This window comes from Pelobates fuscus, chromosome 13 (assembly GCF_036172605.1).
Source record: "Pelobates fuscus isolate aPelFus1 chromosome 13, aPelFus1.pri, whole genome shotgun sequence".
Classification (NCBI taxonomy): Eukaryota; Metazoa; Chordata; class Amphibia; order Anura; family Pelobatidae; genus Pelobates; species Pelobates fuscus.
Genome location: NC_086329.1, coordinates 67,366,395 through 67,393,497, shown reverse-complemented (window position 1 = coordinate 67,393,497; position 27,103 = coordinate 67,366,395). Strand labels below are relative to the sequence as shown.

The 27,103-nt window shown below is 42.0% G+C and overlaps 1 protein-coding gene across 1 annotated transcript in view; it reads left to right on the top strand.

The window, feature by feature from the left end:
* LOC134583062 (protein Z-dependent protease inhibitor-like) overlaps nt 1-27,103 on the top strand; it is a 325,782-nt gene that overhangs the window by 68,707 nt on the left and 229,972 nt on the right. Inside the window, exon 2 of the mRNA XM_063439818.1 lies at nt 2,680-3,370. Coding sequence (XP_063295888.1) covers nt 2,695-3,370 — 676 coding nt within the window. The 5' untranslated portion in view covers nt 2,680-2,694. The remainder of the gene's footprint in view (nt 1-2,679; nt 3,371-27,103) is intronic.

The window sequence follows — 27,103 nt, the reverse complement described above, 5'->3', positions numbered from 1 at the left end:
CTCCTCTTCTCTGTCTCCCCATCTGAATTTTCCCCCTGTTCTTCTTCTCTTCTAGCGGGCACCCACGTGACATCCACGGACGCATTGTCATCATCAGCCGCTTCATCTGACAACTCAGCAAAGGAAGCAGAGGTGGGTACAACATCATCATCATCATCACACCGTACGTGTGTAATGCTGCCTGACTGAGACATATCCCTGTTATCTGCATCCTCTGGCAATAATGGTTGCGCATCACTCATTTCTTCCCACTGATTTGTAAATAACTCCTCTGACATACCAAGTGGCTGTGGTGCTAGTGTTGGTGGTGGCGGCAGGCGGGCGAGTGGTAACTTGAGAGTTGCCCGAAGCTAAGCTTGAGGAGTCTGGTGCGTCGAGGTTCCGAGCGGAAGCTGTAGAAGATTGGGTGTCCTGTGTTAGCCAGTCAACTATATCCTCAGAACTTTTCAAGTTCAGGGTACGTGGCCTCTGAACACTGGGCATTATTCTAGGGCCAAAGGGAATCACAGAACCACGACCACGACGGCCCCTGTGGGGTGGCCTGCCTCTGACGGTCATGTTTTTGCAATAAGTGGTACTATGCGTGCAAGCTACTGTGACAACAGATATGAGTGGCACTGGTGTGACACTGTGCCCTGGCAGGCCCTGAAACGCAAACTCGTGAAGGAAACTGTCTGCTATTATATTACAGTCCAAAAAGTGTATTTTTTATTAAATGCAAGCTATTGGGACACCAGATATGAGTGAGTGGTGGCACTGGGCAGGCCCTGTAGCGCACACTAGTGAAGGAAACTGACTGCTATTATATTACAGTCCAAAAAGTTTTTTTTTGGTTTTTTTTAAATGCAAGCTATTGTGACACCAGTGAGTGAGTGGTGGCACTGGGCAAGTGGGCACAATATATGCTGTGAGCCTGACACACAGGCTGGCAGGCAGGCAACTGCAATTACATTACACAGAAAAAAAAAGAAGCAGACTGATGTTCTAGCCCTAAACAGGGCTTTTTGGGGTACTGTCCTTACAGCAGAGATCAGATGAGTCCTTCAGGACTGTAGTGGACAAGCTATTTTGACACCAGTGAGTGAGTGGTGGCACTGGGCAAGTGGGCACAGTATACGCTGCGAGCCTGACAAACACGCTGGCAGACAACTAACTGCTATTCAATCTATTACAGTCGAAATTGTAGTTTTGTTAAAAAAATGTACACTACTGTTACACCAGATATGAGTTGCACTGGTGTGACACTGTGCCCTGGCAGACCCTGAAACGCACACTAGTGATGGAAACTGACTGCTATTATATTACAGTCCAAAAAGATTTTTTGCATTTTTTTTAAATGCAAGCTATTGTGACACCAGTGAGTGAGTGGTGGCACTGGGCAAGTGGGCACTGTATATGGCTGGCTGGCAGGCAGGCAACTGCAATTACATTACACAGAAAAAAAAGCAGACTGATGTTCTAGCCCTAAAAATGGCTTTTTGGGGTGCTGTCCTTACAGCAGAGATCAGATGAGTCCTTCAGGACTGTAGTGGACACTGAATACACTAGCCTAGCTATCAATTTCCCTATCAAATCAGCAGCAGCTACACTGTCCCTACTCTCACTAAGAATGCAGCTTCACAATGAATGCAAAATGGATGCTGTCCAGGAGGTGGGAGGGTCTGGGAGGGAGGGTCTGCTGCTGAATGGCTGGAATGTGTCTGCTGACTGTGAGGTACAGGCCAGGGTCAAAGTTTACTCAAAGAAGATGAATAGGGGGCGGACCGAACAGCGCATGTGTTCGCCATCCGTGGCGAACGCGAACAAGCGATGTTCGCCTGGAACTATTCGCCAGCGAACAGTCCGGGACATCACTACACTGCAACTCTTTAATCTGCAACAATTCAGACACTTTATCTCTTCCACTCCATCTCTGCTCAATGGATATAAAGAGCCAACCACATTCGAAAAATACTGTGACACTTAAACTATTAAAATAAAACAGCTCTACATTTTACAAGCTTCTCCAAGATGACACACACATCTCCAGACCCAAATTTCTATGTTAATGGGAGGAAGAATTACAAATGTCCCTAACCCCAACAGAATGCAAATGTATATTCTCTGATACTTTCCATTCCTCTCTAAGCAACGCAACTCATGAACACAATTACAAAAGAATTGCCAAATGACACTATACACCCTCACACCTCCACTGTATCTTTCCCCACTTCCTAAATACCTGCTGGCGTTGCCATCAAGCCAGAGGCACCCCAGGTAATATTTGGTGGTCTTGTGATGTTATCCAAACATTCTGGAAGAAAATTATATTCCTAAACCACATGGTCACAGGCCCTCAGCTTCCACTAACACCGAAAGTCTCACTGTTTCTACTGTACCTAAACCCACTTACCAAACCCCTATGTATCCTGATTAACCACATTCTGACAGCTGCCAACATGTTAATCCCACTTCATTGGAAAAAGCCAATCGCTCCAACACTTCGAGAAGGGATACAGAAGGTAGAATCCACTAGACTTATGGAGGAAAAACAATTAGACTTTTATTTAAATTACATTGCTGTAAAAATTAAGCAAATTAAAAGGAAAGCTTTAGACTAAGCATTCATAATAAACGTGTTGCATTCTGCCATTTTAAAATCTTAGTTGCATTATATATTTTTTTTCTTTCTATCTTCAGACATCTGCACTTGGAATGTTAACCATGAGATTAGAACTTTCTTATTTTCTTCTAATTGGTCTATGTTTGGCCTTCAAGGATCTTGCTAGGAAGGAGAAAAAAGACCAAAGTCTGCAGATAAATTGGAATGGAACCGCTTTGAATGCAAGTCATTTTAACAACAGTGCAGTTGGCAATGAACTGTCTGTAAATGATGTAACTGAAATGAATAGCAATTTTGGATTCAATCTTTACCGGAAGATGGCAGACAAACATGACAATAATCTATTCTTCTCACCATTTAGTGTGTCATATAGTCTTGCTTCCCTAATGTTGGGAACACAGGGAGCTACATATGAACAGCTGCTGGAGGGTCTAAATTTGAATAAATTCAAGAACCATAAGAAACCATATATTTTGCCTGCTTTATTTAAAAAAGCAAAAGAAAAAAGTATGAACAATGAAGCATTTATTCTAGATATTGGAAGCTTTTCATTTGTGCATGAAACATTTCCCCTGAAAGAGGAATTTCTCAACCTGACCGGCAAGTATTTTGATATTGAATATCAGACTGTTGATTTCCACAGCTCAGAGGCCAAAAATAACATCAATGATTATGTGAATAAAAAGACAAAAGGTAAAATTACTCATCTTTATGATGTCCTTGACCCACAGACAAAGCTTCTCTTGCTGGATTATATTTTATTCAAAGGTAAGGAACACTTGTTCGTCTTCATTTTGTTTCTGTTGTAACTATAGATCAGGGTGTTGCAGTGGATGTGATCTATTTGGATTTTGCCAAGACATTTGATACAGTTCTACACAGAAGATTAGTGTTCAAACTCAAGGAAACCGGTCTAGATGAAAATGCTTGTTCTTGGGTAGAACATTGGCTTAAAAACAGAGTACAAAGACTTGTCGTTAATGGTAAATTTTCAAGCTGGACAGAGGTGGCAAGTGGTGTCCCTAAGGGGTCTGCTCTGGGACCCCTTCTATTTAACATATTTATAAATAATCTTGAAGACCGCATTGAAAGTCATGTTTCAGTGTTTGCAGATGACACAAAACTTTGTAAAATAATACAATGTGAGCAAGATATTACTTTGCTGCAGAGGGATTTAGATAGACTGGAGGACTGGGCACTCAAATGGCAGATGAAATTTAATGTTGAAAAATGCAAAGTTATGCACTTCGGCATAAAGAATACTCAAGCAACGTATACCCTTAATGGAAGCAAATTAGGGATAACAACACACGAAAAGGACTTGGGAATTGTTATAGACAACAAACTATGCAACAATGTGCAATGTCAATCAGCAGTGGCCAAGGCCAGTAGGGTATTGTCATGCATGAAAAAGGGCATTCATTCTCGGGATGAGAATATCATTTTGCCTCTTTATAAATCACTGCTAAGACCACACATTGAATATGCTGTGCAATTTTGGGCACCTGTTCTAAAGAAGGATATTATGGCACTAGAAAAAGTGCAGAGGCGGGCTACAAAATTAATAAAATGAATGGAACATATCAGCTATGAAGAAAGGTTAACAAATTTAAACCTATTGAGTTTAGAAAAATGTCGCCTGAGAGGGGATATGATATCATTATACAAATATATTCGAGGCCAATACAAACCATTGTGTGGAAACCGAACTTTACATAGGACACGAGGTCATGCGTTTAGACTAGAAGAAAGAAGATTTCGTCTAAGGCAAAGGAAAGGTTTTCTTACTGTAAGAATAATAAGGATGTGGAATTCTCTGCCTGAAGAAGTAGTTTTATCAGAGTCCATACAGATGTTCAAACAGCTACTAGATGCATACTTGCAAAAACAGAATATTCAAGGATATAATCTTTCAATGTAGGGTAATAACTGCTTGATCCAAGGATACATCTGACTGCCATTCTGGGGTCAAGAAGGAATTTTTTCCTAGCTTGTTGCAAAATTGGAAGTGCTTCAAACTGGGTTTTTTTTGCCTTCTTTTGGATCAACAGCAAAAAACATATGTGAGGAAGGCTGAACTTGATGGACGCAAGTCTCTTTTCAGCTATGTAACTATGTAACTATGTAACTGCTGTACATCTATATGTCTGTTAAATAATTTGAGCCTTTATTATGATAGATTTGTATTAATCTTGATTCACTATTCGTTATGGCTATAACGATAATTGCAATATGGGTACAACTTTTGAGATCGTTTTTGGCTAAGTTTGTTGTACATGTTGATATCCGTTGCATATACAAATGGCTGTAGACCTGTGGCAGCTACCCCTTTAAGGCTAATCATGACCAGTCTTTTTCACTTTCAGTATATCAAACATGCATTTGTAGTTACTTTTATTTGCATTTACACTTTTGTCTTATCCTAGACAAAAGTGCAAATGCAAATAATAATAAAATATTGTAACACCCATGTTATTGCACACTTATTAGTTGCACTCACAACATGTTTGAAGTGCCTCAAAACCTCTCAGGAATTTCCCTGGTGAGCTAATAGAATCAGTGGCATCTCTAGGATTCAATTTTAGGGGGGCACACAGTGGGCCAGTGACAAAAGTAGGGGGGCACATTTAACCCCGCCCTCGACACAGTTTGACCCTGTCTTTGCCGCATGTTAAGCCCCGCCCCCGACACAATGTGTGATTTTTTTTTTTTTTTAAATAATCCCTGGTGGAGAATTCATTGTTTTCCACCATGGATTATTAAAAAACAAACACATTTCCCTTGATACAGTCCATGCACACACACACACACACACAGACTGCTGAGTCCTTACACACACACAGATTGCTGAGTCCATACACACAGAGACTGCTGAGTCCATACCCACACACAGACTGCTGAGTCCATACACACACACAGACTGCTGAGTCCATACACACACACAGACTGCTGAGTCCATACACACACAGAGACTGCTGAGTCCATACACACACAGAGACTGCTGAGTCCATACACACAGAGACTGCTGAGTCCATACACACACAGAGACTGCTGAGTCCATACACACACAGAGACTGCTGAGTCCATACACACACAGAGACTGCTGAGTCCATACACACACGCAGATTGCTGAGTCCATACACACACACAGACTTCTGAGTCCATACACACACTGACTGCTGAGTCCATACACATACATAGACTGCCGAGTCCATACACACACACAGACTGCCGAGTCCATACACACACACACAGACAGACTACTGAGTCCACACACACACACACACCATGCTGAGTCCATACACACACACACAGACAGACTGCTGAGTCCATACACACACACACACAGACTGCTGAGTCCATACACACACACACACACACACACACTCTGCTGAGTCCATATACACACACACACACACTCTGCTGAGTCCATACACACACAAGCTTCCTCACTAGCAGACAGACAGACACAGACACACCTGAGGATATCAAGCCTACCTGTTGCTGGGGGTCAGACAGTCATGGTCTGCTGCTTAACGACGGGGGCGGGGCTGATGTGTGAGAGGCGTGGCTAAATTTGGGGGCAGGGCCTGTGCCGGGGAAGCTGGTGAAAACACCAGCACCTTCCAGCTCCTCTCTCCTGCATTCCCTCAGGCTGTGACAGACTGTTACAGTCCGATGGAATAGAATGTAACTAAGCCTCTGGCCAGCAAGTTGCTGGCATTTGGGGGGCCCAAGTGGGGCACAGAATGATGTAGAGGGGGCCATGGTCCCCTCTGCCCCCCCCCCTAGCGATGCCACTGAATAGAACACTTTCTTCCATTAGATGATACTGCAGGAACACCAGCGTGAAGATCTAAAAAAACATTTATTTCGATCACTAAAACAGCTAGTAGGACCTACATGTTTTGTTCCAAGAATCCTGGACTTCCTCAGGGACAGTAGAAACAGTAAAAGCTACCCCCTCCCCCCAGTATCAATATATACAGTTGTAGTCAAAATTATTTAAACCATCATTGAAAATCAGGTTTATTGTCAAAATTTACAGACATTAAGCGGTTTGCAATGAGCAAATTAAACAAAAGAAATTGAAGTAGTTTAACACAAGGCAACTTATGACTTTTTCAGTCTCAAAATGATTCAACCCATAGAAACATAGACTGTGACGGCAGATAAGAACCAGTCAGCCCATCTAGTCTGCCCAATTTTCAAAATACTTTAAATAGTCCCTGGCCTTAAGTCTAGGATAGCCTTATTCCTATCCCACATATGCGTAAACTCACTCACTGTGTTAACCTCTACCACTTCAGCCGAAGGCTATTCCAGGCATCCACTATCCTTTCTGTAAATTAATACATTCTAAAATTATTATGTCCTCTTGTTGTGGTCGTTTTTCTTCTTTTAAATATAGTCTCCTCCTTTACTGTGTTGATTCCCTTTATGTATTTAAATGTTTCTATCATATCCCCCTTGTCTCGTCTTTCCTCCAATCTATACATGTTAAGATCCTTTAACCCTTCCTTGTAAGGTTTATCTTACAATCCATGAACCAGTTTAGTAGCCCTTCTCCTGATCTTTCCAAAGTATCAATATCCTTCTCAGGGCTGGCCTTAGGCCTTTAGGCGCCCTGTGCGAAAAATCTTCACAGCGCCCCCCGCCCATCATCCATGTATGACAAGCATGTCAAACTCGCGGCCCACAACGACTATCTTTGCGGCCCAGCGAGCCGTGAGTGCATGTTCAGTGTTATAGCAGCGTAGGCACCTGCTTTCCCCACATTGAAGGTGCCTACTCTGCTAAAACTTACCCAGCTGGGGAGAAGACCGCGAGGGAGCTCAGTGTTCCAGCTCCTCACTGCTCCCTCGCGCGCCGAATGAAGATACGGTTTCCAGTACTGCGTACATTGCTCCAAGTGAGGTCTTGCCAGTGTTTAGTATAATGGCATGAGCACTTCTCTCTTTCTACTTCTATTACCTCTCCCTATACAACCAAGCATTCTGCTAGCATTTCCTGCTGCTCTATTACATTGTCTGATTGCCTTTAAATCATCTGAAATAATTACTCCCAACTCCCTTTGCTCAGATGTTGAGGGTATCAAATATTCTATACTCTGCACTTGGGCTTTTACGCTCAAGATGCATTATCTTGCACTTCTCCTGAATAAATGTTAGTTGCCACAGCTCTGACAATTTTTCTAATTTACCTAAATCATTTTCCATTTGGAACATTAACCCTGTTGCAAATTTTAGTATCATCCAGCCTGGTGTTTAAGAGCTTTTCTGGGAAGCTCCCCCCTACCTTAGCAGAATGCTCTCCCCGGCTATTCCCACCTCCTATAACCTTCTATCCAGTACCAACACTTTATTTAGTTTACCTCACTGCAATTATGGAACTACCTCCTGCACACTTTCAAATCTTCCCAAGGCCTAAAATACTTTAAAAGAGATCCCTCTCTACATATCTCAAAACAGAATGCACAGAATGCACCTGTTGATTATATATTACTTACCTGTTCTTACATGTTACAAAAACAATATTAATACACAATATATACAAAATGTATTTCATTGTACCTTATTGTATCAGTGCAATATTTTGTGGACCCAGGACATACTTGAAAACGTATCCTTCCTAGTAAAATATTTTATACATAAATAAAAAGACATACCTTACCATCAAGACCTTCTGCAATATCACTAATAAAAATATTAAAGATAATGGGTCGATGTACAGATCCCTGAGGTACCCCACTGGTAACTAGACCTTGCTTCGAATATACTCCATTGACTACAACCCTCTGTTACTTGTCATTCAGCCACTGCCTAACCCATTAACAATATTGGAAACCAAACTTAAAGATTGCAGTTTACTGATGAGCCTTCATTGTGGAACAGTGTCAAAGGCCTTACTGAAATCTAGGTAAGCAATGTCTACTGCACCACCCTGATCTATTATTTTAGTTACCCAATCAAAAAAATCAATAAGATTAGTTTGGCATGATCTCCCTGAAGTAAACTCATATTGTCTCTGATCTTGAAATCCATGTTGTAACGGACCGTTTCACTTACAAGAGGATAAAACCCAGTTTAGGCGATATCCCCCTTTCCAGATGCACAGGCAGCTACTGCAAACACCACTCTCCCGACTGGAACCACACGAACTCTGGAATCAGCTGAACAGGAAAAGCATACCATCCGCTTACACTCCTGGCAGTCAGCATACAATCCAATTCCCCCAAAGAACGAGACGACACATCGCTTTGAGGGTTAAGCAGGAACTCTGGACTGGCTCATCCAGCCTGGCTTTTATTTCCAACTCACACATACAGGCCACACCCAGGGGGAGGCATAAAAGAACCAATGACATAGATGTTACCTCCCACACATCCCCTCCCCTTAGTGTGACACATAATCCCATTATGCATACAGTTTAAAATATACTTTTACACAACTTTCCTAACTCTAAAACCATACATCACATTCACATAAAAATACATATCCACAATCAATCCATTCAGGGGAACAACATATTAAAAAAATGGCATGGATCAGACCAGGGGTTCAAAAGTTAGTAAAGTATCTTTTAAAACCCCTGGCTTTCCAGCTCAGACTGTTTTTTACAGAGCCTTCTCTGTGCTGGAGAAGTAATCTAATTATCTCCAGCACAGAGACAGACTCCATTAACCACATGGTTACAGAAAGACATAAAACACTTTAAAATACAGAAAGTTACTTTTTATCCATAACACACAGACATTTCACATATCCCCAGATAGCTGGGATCTGAGCGCATAAAACTACCGAATAGCGCGCAGATCCTATTCACACAGAACAATTGCCATGGAGCTAAAGTCTTTCCCATAGTCTTTCATTATATGAATAGGCTCCATGGTATAGCTATCTGGGGTATCACATTCCCATAAAGTCTGGTCCATAGTCCAAAGGCAAGAGGCGGGCAATCAGCCCCCTCCAAGGACACGTGGCGAGGTCGGTTTCGCCACACATGTGATTTTAGATGTTCCACAATCCAATCATTTAACATGATTTCCATTACTTTCCCCCGTACTGAAGTAAGTCTTACTGGCCTATAGTTGCCCGATTCCTCCCTACTACCTTTCTTGTGGGGAAATAATAAACTAAAAACCTGTAAAAAAAATTTTTAAAAAATGAATGGCTGGAGGGTGCCCTTACATGACAAAAGCGGGAGGAACCTTCTGTCTCCCCTCTGCCCCCACCCATAAGCAACAGGTTGGGGCCATTAAATTACATACGAGTGGCGGGTGGGGGTCATAAGTGACAAAGGGGGGACCTACTGCTTTCTAAAAGGCAGAAGGTGGATGTCAAACTCACTTATTTACTAATACAAAGTAATTTTGTCTTGGCATCAGTACATTAGAGTGAAAGACCATGTTGGTTTTTACTGTGGGAATTAGGGGGCTATCTACTAAACAGTTGCCAGATGCAGCCGCAGCAAAACCTGGACCGGACTAATTTCATCCTAACACAAATGAACAAACTGTACACATTCTATTAGGACGACCAGACGTTTGAATGGCGAACGAAGAAACTCAGGAGAGGTGAGTAATGTGGGAAAAACATTTGACAACAGGAAATGGAGCGGACTTAAGCTCCTCCTTTGGTCAAAGAAGGTCAAGCGTAGGAAAAATACATAAGACAAAGTAGTCCCTACTTTGTCATATGTTCTAAAGAAAAAAACTAGATCAGATAGGAAGAACAGATTCTAAAGAGAGGAAAAGAAGATGAAACAATAAGAGTAAGGTAAATTAAATGTTAAAACTACATGGTACTTAAAGTGTCCAAGAATATAAATTGTGCACTCACAAGTGTGCAGCTTTGTATTAATGCTCACATTTTCAGACTTTAGGTGGTATAATCCCCATCCAGGGATATAGTTGATACACTTGTGATGTTTGACATACAGTTGTGCTCAAAAGTTTGCATACTCTTGGAGAATTAATAATATAAGTACCATTTTTAAAAAGAAAACCTGAGTGAGCAGGCAAAACACATTTCTTTTATTTCTGATGGGATTCATATTCAACTGTAGGTTGTAATAGAATGGAAGAATCATAAAACATAACAAAGAATATAATTAAATAAGCCCTGTTCAAAAGTTTGACCCCTTTAGCATCAATGACAGCATGCGGTCTTTTGTAATAGTTATCTATGAGGCCCCTAATTCTTGCAGATGGTATGGATGTCAATTCATCTTTGTAAAATGCCTCCAGGTCATGCAAAGTCTTTGGCCATCTTTCATGAACCGCACATTTGAGATGTCCCCAGCGACGCTCAATGATATTATGGTCAGGAGACTGTATGGCCACTCTAGAACCTTCACCTTTGTCTGCAGTAACCACTGAAGGGTTAACATAGCCTTGTGCTTAGGGTCATTGTCATGCTGGAAAGTCCAAGAGCATCCCATCTGCAGCCTTAGTGCAGAAGAATGCAAATTGTCTGTATTTCCTGATAATATGCTGCATTCATCTTACCATCAATTGAAGATTATATTAGCTTTAGTGTACTAATAATCTTAATTTTAGTAATGACAGGAGGCGAATATTTGCATATCTTTCTTTACTGAAAACTCCAGCAGCATAGAAACAGTAACAACCAATCAGAGAAAAGATATGCTGCCCATAAAAGGGCCTGTCTATGACATCATTTCCTCTTTCTTTGAGGCGAAAAAAGGTAACAGTTAATACATAAAATATCAATACAGATTAACAATTCAAATATATAACGATAAAGAACTTAGGCAAATCCATGATATGACTCAGTGGAAAACGATTCTTCATCCCATGAAATGGATATTCACGCTGAAAGAAAAAGAAAAAAGGTGAAAGGTTTCTGGCGTGGAAACGTGTCCGCATATCACAACCATTGTATAACTGAACAATAATATATATTAAGAGTAGAAATTTAAACCTAGGGCATCAAAGTATTATACTTAAACTAGGTTATCAAAAACGGAACGTGAGCAACATGACCACAAAATCAAATGAAAAAATGATGATATAAATAATCCATACATAACAAGAACAATGCAAGACAACATATGCTAACATATACAGTAATAACCTGCATGCTTACCTGAGCACTAGGCCTTAAACCTGAAGAAAACAAAGTATCTGGGGGGGAAGAAAAAACCCTAGGGCGGGAAATATTCGCCTCCTGTCATTACTAAAATTAAGATTATTAGTACACTAAAGCTAATATAATCTTCAATTTTACCACATGACAGGAGGCTTCATATTTGCATTTTTAAAGCTTAGGCCTAACCAGTGTGAAGGAAGCATGCGAAACCTGGCGGAAATAGAATGTCCGAAAAGTACTTTCCCTAGACCAGTCCGCGCAACGCATAATGTCGGTTAGGGAGGCGCCTGCCAAGAACGCTTGGGATGCCGCCGCCCCCCTAACTGAATGTGCCCCAAAGCTAGATTCGATTCCCACCAGTTGTAGTAACCAGCGAACCCATCTGGCCAGGGTGGTCGTAGACACTGGTCCGTGAGGTTTCACGTAGGAAATTAACAGTTGACCCGTCGGAAAATGCCGGAGAGAGGCTGTGCATTCTACGTATCTCCTGAGTGTCTTGACAACACACAGTTTGGGGTCCGATTCAAAGTATGGATAGGATACAGAGGGCGTATCTGATTTAGTCCGTCTCGCAATGGAAAAAGTGACTCCCTCTGGAGTGAGAGAGAAACCGTCCACGTCAAAGGCCCTAATGTCAGACACCCGTCGGAAAGAGACCAGGCACAACAAAAGGGCCAATTTTGCTGAGAGTTGTTTCAGAGATAGAAACGGGTTGTCCGGCCACCCTCTCAGAAAGTCCAGTACTCTACTTACCTGCCAAAGGTTGGAATATTTGGGCGCTGGGGGTCTCGTCATTCTAGCGCCTCGCAGTAGGCGACACACCAGCGGGTCTTGACCCACCGGTCTGCCTTGTACTGGGATGTGTGCCGCTGAAATGGCCGATCTGATCACGTTAAGGGATCTGAATGATCTACCAGTCGAGAAGAGATGGGCAAGATAGTTAAGTATCAGCGGAATAGGGGCAGTAAAGGGATCGGAATCCCTTTCCACGCACCAATCACTCCAGGCTGACCAAGCGGAAATGTAACATCTCCTGGTGCCCGGGGCCCACGAATCCCAAAGGAGGTCTTTAGTAGACTGCGATAGGCCGTGGACTGACCAGGATCCCCTGAAATCGCCCAAGCCACCAGTTCCAACTGGTCTTCCAGGACGAGGGGGTGAGGTTCCCCTCGAGGTCCCGACAGAAGGAGTGGGAAGGTCGGGAGTCGCACGGGAGTGCCGTGGGACATCTCCAGGAGATCCGGAAACCACGGCTGACTCTGCCAGAGGGGCGTTATGAGTAGAGCCGAAGTCCTGTGGGTGCGTAAGTATCGAAGCACTCGTGGGATCATCGAGAATGGAGGGAAAGCGTAGGCTCCGTGTGAGGGCCAGTCCTGCAGGAAAGCGTCCGCCGCTTCGTTCATCGGATCCGGAAGCCAGCAGTAGTATCTCCGCAGTTGGTGGTTGGTCCTCGATGCGAACAGATCTATTGATAGCGGACCCATCCGTTGTCGCAGTGACTGAAATATCTCTCTGTTGAGCGTCCAGTCGCTGGTGTCTCTCCAGTGCCGGGAGAACCAGTCCGCCGTCAGGTTGGCGACCCCTGGGAGGTATTCCGCCTGTAACGTGATGTTCCTCTGCATGCAGAAGCTGTAGATGTCCTTTGTAGCTTCGGTCAGATCTTTGGACCTTGCTCCGCCCAGGCGGTTGATGTATTGCACCGCCGAAATGTTGTCCATGCGGAGCAGGATACAGCAGTTCGATTTGTCCTTGGCCAGGCTGCGTAAGGCGAAGGAGCCCGCGATCAACTCCAGGCAGTTGATATGCAGGCCGGTCTCCTCCCCTTGCCAAGGTCCCCCTGTGGAGGCCTCTGAGCAGTTGGCGCCCCATCCCCATAAACTGGCGTCCGATTCCACAACGAAATCCGGGGAGGGGCCGAAGATCGCCTTGCCGTTCCAGGCTTGTATGTGTAGCAACCACCATCGCAGTTCTGATCTCACCTCCCGAGTGAGTGGGATCCAGTGGTCGTAGGAATGTCCGGTGCGTAAGTATCCCGCTTTCAGCCGTTGCATGGCCCTGTAGTGTAGGGGGCCCGGGAATATCGCTTGAATGGATGAGGACAGGAGTCCTACAATCCGGGCGAGCATCCTGAGCGGCATCGAGTCCATCTTCAAGACTCGCCTGATCTCCTTCCTTATTGAGGCAATCTTTTTCGAGGGGAGGCGTAATACGCATTCCCTCGAATCGATGTCGAACCCCAGGAACTGCACTGACTGGGATGGAGTGAGAGACGATTTTTGCATGTTCACCACGAATCCCAGGGACTCTAGTAAGTGAACTGCAAAGTTCGTCTGCGATTGTAGCCTGGACGCGGACTCGCAAAAAATCAGTAAATCGTCCAAGTATACGAGACAGCGTATGCCCCTTGTCCGGATGTGAGCCATCACCGGTCTCAACAGCTTCGTGAAGCACCACGGAGCCGAGCTGAGGCCGAATGGCAGGCAAGTAAATTGGCATACCCGTCCCCTCCATCTGAAGCGGAGAAACTGACGGTAATCTTTGTCTACGGGGACCGTGAGATACGCGTCTTTGAGGTCCAGGCGCGTAAACCAATCGTTCTCGGCGAGAAGGTCTTGCAGAAGATGGATGCCTTCCATCTTGAAGTGTCTGTAGGCCACGAAGGCGTTTAGTTGTCGGAGGTTGATAACCGGTCGATACTCGACTGTTTTCTTCTTCACCAAGAAGATATTGCTTATAAAGCCTCCCCCGTCTGGCGCGTACTGAACCGCGCCCTTCTCGAAGAGCGAGTGGATCTCCTCGTCCACCAGTCGGTTTTGTTCTGCCGACATGTGTATCGGGAGGGGGAGAGCGGTTTGGACAGGTTGTGCGGTGAAGTCTATCACGAAACCGCGTACCGTCTGGAGGACCCAGGCGTCTCTGGTGACCCGTGTCCAATTCTGGAAAAAAGAAGACAGGTTGCCTGCAATAAACTTTGGGGCAAATGTACGTATGGAGGGACTCACCATTATTGAAGCGGCCGCGTCCGCGGCTCCTGAAACCCCTGGACCTTCCTGCGCCTCGAAATGTAGAGGGCTTTTGTGAGGAGGACGGGAAGAAGGTTGGCGTCTGTGGGAACGCCCTGGAACCTGAGGTCCAAAATCGGCTGGCGGCACGGTTCCGCTGTCGGCCAGCCCTTCCAAAAACACCTCTAGCTGGAGGGGTGTGGAACACTTGTCTGAGTGAGGTCTGGGCCTTGTTCAAAGTCGTGAACAAGTTCACATGACGTTTCAGTTCAGAAATGAAGGCATCGCCAAATAACAGACCTTTGGCCTTAGGCCCGAATTCCTTGGCTCCCAGTTCCAGGAGCTTGCTGTCAATCCTGATCAGAGCCGATCTGCGTCTCTCGACACACAGCGCTGCGTTGGCGTTGCCCAGCAGACAGATTGCGCGTTGGGCCCATTCGCGCATGATATGGGGGTCCAGTAGCGATCCTTGGTTGAGTGCCATGTCAGCGTGATACAACATCTTGGCTATGGGACCCAGCAGGTCCAGCACTTTGTCCTGTGCTGCCTTGATGCCCTTTTCAACCCCTTTGCGCGGGTCTCTGCCCGAGCGTGACATAAAGGCTACCATAGTATCATCAAATTCTGGTGTTAGCGCCACCTTGTCGGGGATCAGGGGCCTGGGGCATTCGGCCCGGAGGCGCGTCCGCACCTCCTTCTCCAATGGCTTGCGTAGCCAGTAATGAATAAATTTTGCCAGATGTTCTGGCAGTGTCCACTCGGAGGAGCGAGGGTGTCGGATGGTACGTGGGTCAAACAGCGGCAAGCCCTGCTCGTCCATAAAGACGCCATCCCCGGACGGACCGGCGGTGTGGCTGTCATCGGCCTCTCTGTCCAAGAAGGTCTCCTTGACATAAGTCGAAGAAGTGGGTGGCAGGTCCTGCCAGTCCTCGTCGTCCGAGGGTGAACCCTCCCGTTGCCATTCATCCACCACATTTAGGTCACGTGGGTCGTAGGCGTCGTCCTCGTCCGAGGACAGGGGTGCGCAGGGTGCGGGTTGTTGGTCCGCGCCCTTGACCCGTTTGGCGGGCACCTTGCCCTTCGCCTTGGCGGAGGGGGGGCTCAAAGGTTTCTTGAGTCGCCTGGTCTTGGACGTCTCAGAGCCCGACGCTTCCATGCGTCCCGGAGGGCTAGTATCACCATGGCTGTGGGGGAGGGCTCGCAAGAGGGCCTTTTCCACGGAAGCCGCCACGGCGGCATTGATCATGGCTTGAAAATCTGAGCTTTGCGTATCTTCCATGACCAAAAGTAGCGTCAAACCTGTGGGGCGAGAACAAGGTTCAGTGGGGAGAACCGTGGTGGTTTTTCGTATGCAACATAGACAATATAGTCGTGTATAGAAGGCTTTTATGCACATATTTTATCCAAAGGGCTAAGTGTCAGACTTAGGTACGCCCTAGTGCATATTCTCGGGGTTCACCCCGGGTGGCGTGCCGTGGTAACCAGAGGACACCCACATCAACCAAAAAAAGGGGGGGGGGCTGTATCGCCCTGCATGCGTGACTGGAGGGTCACCCCAGGTGGTGTGCCATGAAAAAATACCCAGAGGACACCCACATAAATTTCACCCTTGGGTGCAGTAATATAACAGGACCCTATGAGGGGTACCCAATGATATACCCTGGAGGGTTGGTAGTGCCAGTAAATTCCCCTGAGGGGTGATAACATATATATGTGTATATGTATGTATGTCCCTTTAATAGTAGTCACATTGAGGGGACAGTAGCCTTATGAGCCTTCAAATGCTTGCATGCAAACCCCTGCCTTACAGTGAGGCAGATGTACTTATAGGAAAACAAAAAGTGTTGTGGAGAATTTTGCACCCTCAGTGAAAAGAGCGCATTAACATATAAAAGCAAAGGGAACTATCCCTGCATGTGGTGCAGGAGTTGGGAGCGAAAAGAGACCGGGGAGACACACTGATGGTGGTCCCCGGTGTCGATACGGCGGTCGGTGAGTACCGAACCGCAGAGAGAGGCCGCCGCGGATCTCGCGATAACCGCGAGATCCAAGATGGCCGCCGGCCGTGTGGGGAAGGGGTTCCCGCTCGCGGCCGCGATCTGCAAGGAAAAAACGCGGCGAAAATCTCAAATAAGCCCTGGCTACCCTCCACCCGTCACCCCACAATAACCCTGCGCTAAATAGAGGCAGGTCCGTGCGGCGAGCGTGGCACAGACAGCCGCGCCGCCCGCGGATCGCCGGAAAATGAAGTGAGAAAAATGAATAAAACGAGCACAGAGCAGAGAGAGGGGAGCAGGTACAGGCAGTCAGGGCAAGAATAAACACAAGTATACAAAAAAATATACAGTACACAAATAAAAACAGGTATACAGTAAAAATCTTTGCACAAGGCAAAATACTCTGACCTGTTAATGGCTGGAGCAGCAAAGAAAGAGGAAATGATGTCATAGACAGGCCCTTTTATGGGCAGCATATCTTTTCTCTGATTGGTTGTTACTGTTTCTATGCTGCTGGAGTTTTCAGTAAAGAAAGATATGCAAATATGAAGCCTCCTGTCATGTGGTAAAATTGTATTTATTTGTTTATAAAATATTTTACCAGGATGGATACATTGAGATTTCTCACGTTTTCAAGTATGTCTTGGTTCCACAAAACATTGCATTGCTACAATACAATATTACAAAAATACAAAATACAAACTATACTCGGAGGGTTCTACGAGTGCCAGCAATCTACCATGGTCATTTTGATGAGCCAATACAGTATGAGGTCATGTTGGGGTATTGGTCGGTCATTTGGCAGCTGAAAGAATACCTGAAATTGTATACATACACACATATATACGTTTAATACATAACAGGTAGTAAATATATTCAACCATGATAGGTGAGGCCCCTTCCCTGTGGGTATCTATATGATACTTTGATGTTGGAATCTTGTTGTATTCCAATACGGAGGTGCTGCACAATCGGCAGTACCTATATAGGTATGATGCTTTTTAGCATCTTGAACGATTTGTTGTTTGTTTTTAAATGTTGTTGTATACATACTTGGTTGAAAATGGAATGGTTAATAGGAATTGTTAAACTCACAGGCGATCGCTTGGAAACTAACTACTAAAAATGTTAAAACTAATATCAATTAATGCTCAGGGACTTAATTCCCCAAATAAAATAGCTTATTTATATAATACTCTATTAAAAGAAAAAGCTCAAGTCTCCTTTATCCAAGAAACACACTGGAAAAAACAAGATAACCATCACTGGAACTATAAAAAGTTTAATATTATTGCTGAAGCTTCAGATCAATTAAAAAAAAAAAGGGGGTTGCAATATTGTTTTCTAATTCGATTAATTATTCATGCGACTATTCTGAAAGCAATATAGAAGGGAGATTTATTATTTGGATAGGAAAGATTAATGAGATTCAATATACTTTACTTAATATCTATCTACCTAATAAAGCCCCAATCAAATATTTATTGAAAATAATGAGAAGAGTAGAAACAATCCGTAAAGGAATACTGCTGATAGCGGGCGATTTCAACTGTGTGGCTGACCCTAAATTAGACAAACAAATAAAACCCGGTCAACACATAGATGGAAACCTGGCTAATCAAGCAGCCTCCCTAAGTAAATTAGCAAAAAAAACGATATCTTTGATTTATGGAGAATTTTCCATCCCAGTGAACGTAACTATACCCATACCTCAACGGCCCACAAAACCTCAGCAAGGATAGATATGTGCTGAGGAGATCTGGATCTCTTAAAACGAATAAAAACTATCAAAATTGAAATTAATACATGGTCAGATCACAATCTTCTTATATTGGAAATTAAAGAAAATGGGAAAAAAGACTTTTCACCATGGAAACTAAACGATTTTCTATTAGCAAAAAAAAACAAAATATAGAATATATAAAAAATCTTTCTGAAATGTTTTTTATGGAAAATCTTCCTGAAACAACATCTAATCAAAATGTATGGTGTACATATAAAGCAGTCACCAGAGGTTATTTTATAAAGCTAGCGAGCTATGAAAAAAAAATGAGAGGGGCCCCAATATCCGAACTTTATTTACAATTATATAAATTACAAGCTCAAAATAACAAAAAATGTTCACAAGACACAATAATTCAGATAAAAAAAATATAAAAACATGATAAATCAAAAGATTCTTGAAAGAATAGAATTTAATTTGAAAAGACTTAAAATTAAATTTTACTATCGAAGTAATAAAATAGATAAACTACTGACAGATCGTCTTAAGAAAAATAAAATGGATAATAAGATTTATAAAATTTTTGATGATGGAAAAGTTCTGCTGTCCCCAGAAGATATATAGGTGATTCATTTAGGAAATATTATGAAAAATTATATAACCTTCAACATACACCTACAGAACAAGTAATAGAAAAATACCTAAACAAAATAAAAATTCCTAAAATTACTTTACTTTAATTCAAAAAGAAAAATTAAATAAAAAAATAACGCAGATGGAAGTAGAAGAAGCTATAAATAATTTACAATTATCAAAAGTTCCGGGTCCGGATGGATTTTCAAATTTATTCTTTAAATTATTTTAAAAAAACTATAATTCCTAATATGACGGCAATGTTTAATGAGGCTGCCTCTTCTGGTAAAATAACTCAAGAAATATTGAGAGCCAACATAAAACCTATTTTGAAGCCAAATAAATCAGCAACAGAAATAACAAACTACAGGCCTATTTCTCTAATAAATATAGATATTAAATTATATGCTGCCAAATTGGCTAATAGAATCAATTTAATACTCCCTGAATTGATACATATAGATCAAATAGGGTTTGTCAGAGGTCGCCATGCGAGCGATAATTCTCGTAGAATTATTGATTTGTTTGAATACGCTCACCTGACGGAGACGCCCCTTTTGACCCTGTCGATTGATGCAGAGAAGGCTTTCGACAGGGTCGGATGGGGATATATGAATGGAGTTCTGAATGCATTCGGTTTTGAGGGCTGGATTGCACTCGCGATTAAGGCTCTATACAAAGGTCCATCTGCGAGAATAATAGGATATGATATTTGCTCTTAATGGTTTGATATTAACAATGGAACGAGACAGGTGTGCCCATTATCACCCCTGTTATACGTTTTCTCAATTGAACCGTTAGCTATATCTATCAGAGAAAATAAGGGAATAAGAGGCGTGATAATTGAAGAAGTAGAAGCAAAGATATGCCTATACGCAGACAATGTATTAATTTCAATAACAGAACCGAAGATATCTCTTTGTAATTTAATGAAAGAGATTAAGAACTATGAGGACGTATCTAATTATAAGATAAATCTCCATAAAACTATAGCTTTAACAATTAATATAGACTTTCGTACTTTAGCCTATCTCCAGGAAAAATATAATTTTCATTGGACAAAAAAAGAGTTCCAATATTTGGGAATTACGGTTACGGCGAATCCTCAGAATATACTAGAATGTAATTTTTTAAAACTACTTAAAAATACCAACAAGATTTTAAGGGAATGGCGCCCTTTGGAAATTTCATGGTGGGGAAGAGTCAACACAATAAAAGCATATGTTATCCCCAAATTGACCTATTTGTTTAATATGATCCCATTGAAAGTTCCAAAACCATAGTTGGATATGCTCCAACATTCTTTTTCTAATTTTATTTGGAAAGGGAAATCACCAAGAATAAAATCTCAAGTTTTAACAAAAAAAATTAATCAAGGGGGAATGGCCTTTCCACTAATTAAAGATATATATATAGCGCTAACATAATTTCCCATATACATAAGTTCTACAGCTCTGACTCAAGGAGACAACCCTGGTACCAGATAGAATCAATAAGGATAAAAGAGAAAGATCTATCACTTATGATTTGGGATGCTAAAACTAATTATAATATACACTTAATGCAGACCAATTCTATGATCGTATCTAACCTGATCGGAGAATGGCAGCAAATTGAAAAATTACTCAAGATATCTACAAAGATAATCGAGGGAGTAAATATAAGGGTCATCGAAAGGATTATCCCTGACATGAATCTCTCTAAATGGAGATCGGAAGGGGAGATTTATGTCAGGGATCTCCTCAAAAATAGATCTCCTAGAAAGTTGCTGCCGTTTAAGGATCTTAAATCCAGCCTAAATCTTTCCGATAAAGAGATTTTTCCTTACTTAAGAGTTAGAGGATTTATAAACGAATCTCTATTAAGAAGAGATAGTGGCTTAAATAACTTGGTATATAAGATTTTCGAGAAACAAGCAATAAAATCGATATGCTCTATGGCTACAGATCTGATCAGACAAACTTATTCAGATATTTATCCTACTGCTAAAAAACAATGGGAAAAAGATCTTAACATAGTACTGACTGATAATGATTGGTGTACTCCTATGAAAATATTGAGAAAACATATAAATTGTTTAAACTTAATAGAAACCTTTTTTAAAGTTTACCACAGGTGGTATTTAGTACCAACAAGACTAGCTAAAATATCTATATCTAACTCTTCTCTATGTTGGAGATGCCACAAGCATGAAGGTGATATGCTACACATATGGTGGAGCTGCCCAATAATTTCTAACCTATGGGATCTAATATACAGCTTTCTAGAGTTTTAATATCAAGGTCAAAAAGTGCCCACATTCAGGCTTATTACACCTTAAATGTGCTAGACTTCCAAGAGTCCAGTTAATATTAACTATTCACTCTTTTATTGCGACAAAGATACTAATTGCAAGAACTCGGAAACAAACTCACATACCTGATAGCAGACAGTTTATAATGCAATTATTATACCAACTCGAAATGGAAAGAGGAGTTGCATACTCTAATAACGACAGAAAGTATATCCATCATTTTGATAACTTGATACTTAAAATCAAAAATCGTTTCAGTTGATTTGACTCTCTCTCTCTTCCTGGCTTATTTAAGTATTGTTCAATAGTAACTATGCTGATATCAGTTGTGTAAAATACATGGGGCATTGTACTTATATAATATTTCAATTGGTAGTTTGGCTCGAAATAGAAAAAAGAGCCGTATATTTTAATAACGATAGATAGTAGATCCATTACTCTGACAATATGATATCTAAGATCAAAGATCACCTTAGTTGACTGGCCCATACCTATTATTTTTTGTTCCATCCAAGTATTGTTAAATGTATGTTATGTTATGTAATGTATTGATACCATCTAGGTAAAGTACATAATGTAAATTACCTATATCGTATCATAAATATATGTAGTTGTATGTATGTATAAATATGAATGAAATACTTTGTCATTGTTTTGTAATTGAAAAGAAATCTATCCCAATAAAAAAAAGTATTAAACAACCATGATAGGTGCATTCTGTGCGGAGGTATGTTGCCATTTGCCATTGATTTGACGGTGTCCCTGAGGTTATTCCATAATTGTGGTGCGCTGTAGGAGAATGAGGATCAAGTCACTTTATTTTTGTATTGCGGTATGCTAAATATCATGCTAGTACTGGATTGGAGGTTATAGAAGGTGGGAACAGCTGGGGAGAGAATTCTGCTCAGGTAGGGTGGGAGCTTTTCAGAAATGATCTTATGCACAAGGCTGGAAAGATGAAGAGTGCGTCGGGATTCCAGCGAAAGACAGTTTAGCTCTCTTAACATTTCACAGTGGTGGGTAAAGTAATTACATTCTAGTGCAAAATGAATTTATATAACTATAACGGATTACCTGGCACCCCGTCTGGGTACCTCAGTTAACGGATGCTTCCAAGCTGACGCCAAGGACTATAAGCACTGCACTGGACACCACAACCGCCGTAGCTTAACTGGAGTCTCACCGTCTTCCTTCCACCCTGTATGAACCTCCAACATCCAGGACCGTGTGGGGAAGACCTCTCCTCCAGGAGAGCGTGTCAGGAACAGCTCTTAAAAGAGCTAAGTGATTAGAACCCAGGGTCGTATACAGAGTATAGCAATCCCCCAGTGTGATTTTAGCAGTTCCCCTCCAATCACGAGACAAGACTACGTATTGAGGGTCAAACAGGAAAAGAAAGTTTAATGGCACACAGTTTTTTTTATACAAGTTTTACAGCAAAGGTGACGCCCCGGTGGACCTAGTTTGGCACTGAATACAAAACATACAAGCCAATAAAAACAGAGGTTTACATTCAGACACTCCCATACAGTGTACACAATCCCTCCCCTCTGCCTGTGAAACAATTAACGAAGACAATGGACTAACTCAATTAACTCTAAGCAGAAAAAATATGCATTTTTACAAAGTCTGGAAAACACCCCAAAACACCCCATAAAGGTCACATGCCCTGATCTGGGTGAACAACATATCCAAAAATCACCCAGATCGGTTCAGGGGTTCAGGAATTTCCTGGAAGTCATGTATTTGACTGACTGCAAGCATGGCCCCATGCCCAAAACAGTTCCAGGGAATTAGGGCCAACGGTCGGTCTCACTTTATGGAGTACAAAAGTACATGAATGGAGCTTTTTAAAACTTATTGGGCAAGGTATATTGCAGGGCCCATAGTCACAGGGTAGGAGGCTGCCAAACAGGCCCCTCCAAAAAAACAGTGGCGAGGTCACCTTCACCCCAATAATGTATTACGTTTATTAAGGTGGGTTTGCGGTGCCGGTGCCTACACTACATCCCCATAATCAATGGCTGGCATTAGCATCTGTTTCCTTACTTTAGAGCTTAGGCAGGATTTGTTTCTGTACAGGGCACCTAGTTTTGGGTGAAGTTTTGAAGAGATTTTTTCAATGTGAAGGCCAATGGATAGATTGTGATTCTCTGTGCCTTTAGAGCTCGCTCTCTCTCCTCCCAAACCACTGTGAGCCACCACCATGCTTTACAGTGGGGATGGTATTCTTTTCACAGGTCTTGTTGACCCATCTCCAAACTTAGCACTTATGGTTCTCGTCACTCTAAACTACTGTGTGCCAGAAGCTCTGAGGCATGTCACGGTGTTGTCGGCATATTTTGCCCGGGCTTTTTTGTGGCATTGGCGCAGTAACGGCTTCTTTCTTGCAACTCAACCATGCAGCTTATTTTTGTTCAAGTATCTTCGTATTGTGCTCCTTTAAACAACGACACCATCTTTTTCCAGAGCAGCTTGTATTTCTCCTGAGGTTACCTTTGGGTTTTTATTTGTATCCCGAACATTTCTTCTGGCAGTTGTGGCTGAAATCTTTCTTGGTCTACCTGACCTTGGCTTGGTATCAAGAGATCCCCAAATTTTCCACTTCATAATAAGTGATTGAACAGTACTGACTGACATTTTCAAGGCTTTGGATATCTTTTTATATCCTTTTCCATCTTTATAAAGTTCCATTATCTTGTTACGCAGGTCTTTTGACAGTTCTTTTCTGTGTATCAATGTGATGGCTAACAAACACATTGACTATTTATACACAGACACTAATTGCAATTTAAAAAGCCACAGGTGTGGGAAATTAACCTTTAATTGCCATTTTAACCTACGTGTGTCACCTTGTGTGTCTGTAACAAGGCCAAACATTCAAGGGTATGTAAACTTTTGATCAGGGCCATTTGGGTTATTTCAGTTATCATTATGATTTTAAAAGGAACCAAACAACATATTTTCAAAATCAATGCCAACATTTCTAAATTTCTGCCAAGGTATGCAAACTTTTGAGCACAACTGTATAAGAAAAAGAATGTGAAATCGAGTGCTCTCTGTGTAATGGTATAGATGGCTAGAATTGAAAATATACTCACAATTTTGAGAGCAAAGGATTTGCTCAGTATTTGCAGCATGGCTGAAATTATCCCCACCAAGGATGTTAAAGTAGGCTGGAGGAGAAGGATATACGGTCCTAAGGGGGAAGAGACTCACAAATGGGGCTGTGGAAAGAAAGACACACCCAGAGAGGCTGGGGAAGGGGCAAAAGAGACAGAGAGGGGCTTGGGGGAGAGACACCCATAGGGGGTCCTTAACACTGTTAAGATGGTACTGCTTGTGTGTGTCAGTGAGCTCTATTTATTGAGCATGTGTGTGTCCATGAACTTCTTTGTAGTGAGCCTTGTGTTTATACAAGTGAGTTTGTCTGTCAGTGAGCCTATTTGCGCATGTCAGTGAGCTTGTGTGCTCACTGTACTATATATATATATATATATATATATATATATATAGTATATGATAAATAAAGGCTTGCACTCACGGTCTGTAGATAAGTAAAATATTTCTTGTTTATTTCAATTCATTAAAATATGGTTGCTGCCATCATCAACGTTTCAGCCACTCCTGTGGCTTTCATCAGGATCAATACAGCATACAAAACATTCCATATACAAATTTCTGCTTATATATAGCTAACCTGATTTAAACATAAAATTAACAATGCTTACCACCTGTGTTCTCGAACACCCGGCGTCTATCCCGATCCTGTGCGCATGTGCGAGCACGTCAAACCGGAAGTGGCGTGCTCGCGTCCCCGACCCGTTGCCGTGGTTACCCGAAACATAAACAGACTCCACGGCAACGGTGTCGTGCTGCACAGCGCCCGGGCATCCACACGGTGGGAAAGTTTAACCATAAAAACATACAATCACTCCACAGTTTATCACTTCATGTGGCAACATTGCTTACATAACTCACTAGCTCTCAGAAGTTATGGGTTATATACAACGGGAAGGGCATACCGATCGTAATGACCTAATCCCTTTAGACATCACATTACATATCACACTCCATATGAGCTTTGCAATGAAATCTATTACTTCTCTATGTCAATACTCTTTACATAACATCTACTATTCACAGGGCAGACATATATCACGTAACATGATTCCTATATGTAAGAACAGTGTGAATTACTGTCTATACTTATATCAACTTGTACTCAAAAAATATATATTATAATGTGTGCATCAATAACTATATTGTACTATAAAGTGCTCCCTAGGGGCGACTAAGTGTTATTACATACACTAAAGTGCCTTCCAAATACTATCAAGCCTAATACTCTTCCATATTATTTAAAGTGATACTCATTACATCTATATACATTAAAGTGATACTAATTGCATTTATATACATTAAAGTGCTCGCTGTAATTAATAAAGTGAAACTCAGTGTTATTTATGGACAACAACGTGCTATCTGCCAATATCTCTTATTAAAGTGATACTTATTGCTTTTATATACATAAAAGTGATACTCATTGCATTTATATACACTAAAGTGCTCTCTGTAATCAATAAAGTGAAACTCCGTGTTTTTATGTACAACAAAGTGCATGCTGCAAACGTATCATAGTTATCTGCCAATATCTATCTGCCAATATCTCTTGTTAAAGTGATACTTATTGCTTTTATGTACATTAAAGTGATACTCATTGCATTTATATACACTAAAGTGCTCTCTGTAATCAATAAAGTGAGACTCCGTGTTTTTATGTGCCTAACCATGTACCTATACTATGTTGCCACCAAGGATAAACATTTATATTAAAACATAGCTTTACTCAAGAAGATTGTAAGCATCTATAGCCTTATTCAAATAAAGGGGGCGTATGATAACTGCTCATTTAAACCCCTTGGTGCAACTGTATCCAGTTCATAAATCCAGAAGGCTTCCTTGCGTACCAACATGTTGCCCCTATTACCGCCTCTTGTTGGTAGGGGAACGTGGTCGATTGCCACGAATTTCAAGGTGGGTAAGGCATGTCCATTGTTCAAAAAATTTTGGCAACAGGTTTATCTGTGGTTCCGTCTCTGAAAGCCGTTCTGATGTTGGACCTGTGTCCTCTGATTCGTTCACAAAGTTGGGTTTCCGTCTTACCAATATAACACCTTCCGCAAGGGCATGATAGTTTGTATATAATAAATGTAGATCTGCAGGTGATAGTATACCTTATCTTATAAATCTTATTACTGTGTGGATGCGTGAATGTGCGTGCCGGTACCATATGGCCACACGTCACGCATCCAAGACAAAGCACATTCCCTCGTATCTGCACTTTCTGAGATATGGTGTAACTTTCTACAGGGTCTGTTCGTATTAACATATCTTTGAGGTTTTTGTTCCTGCGAAAACAAATTTTGGGGGGCTGCCTAAACTCACTGGGTAACGCTTCCTCAAGTGCCAACATATTCCAATTCTTTTTGACAATATTGGATAACTTCTGAGCTTTATTGTGGAATGTGATAGGAAAGACCAATCGTGGTCTTTCTGTAGGGTCCTGTGGCTTGGTCGCTTTATCTTGTGCTTTTTCCAATGCCCAATCTAGGACTCTCCTGTCATATCCTCGTTCCAGAAATTTATCTCTCATTTGTACCAATTGTCTTTGTCTGACTTCATCTGTCGAATTGTTTCTTATAACCCTGAGGAATTGTGCTTGAGGGATGGAATTCTT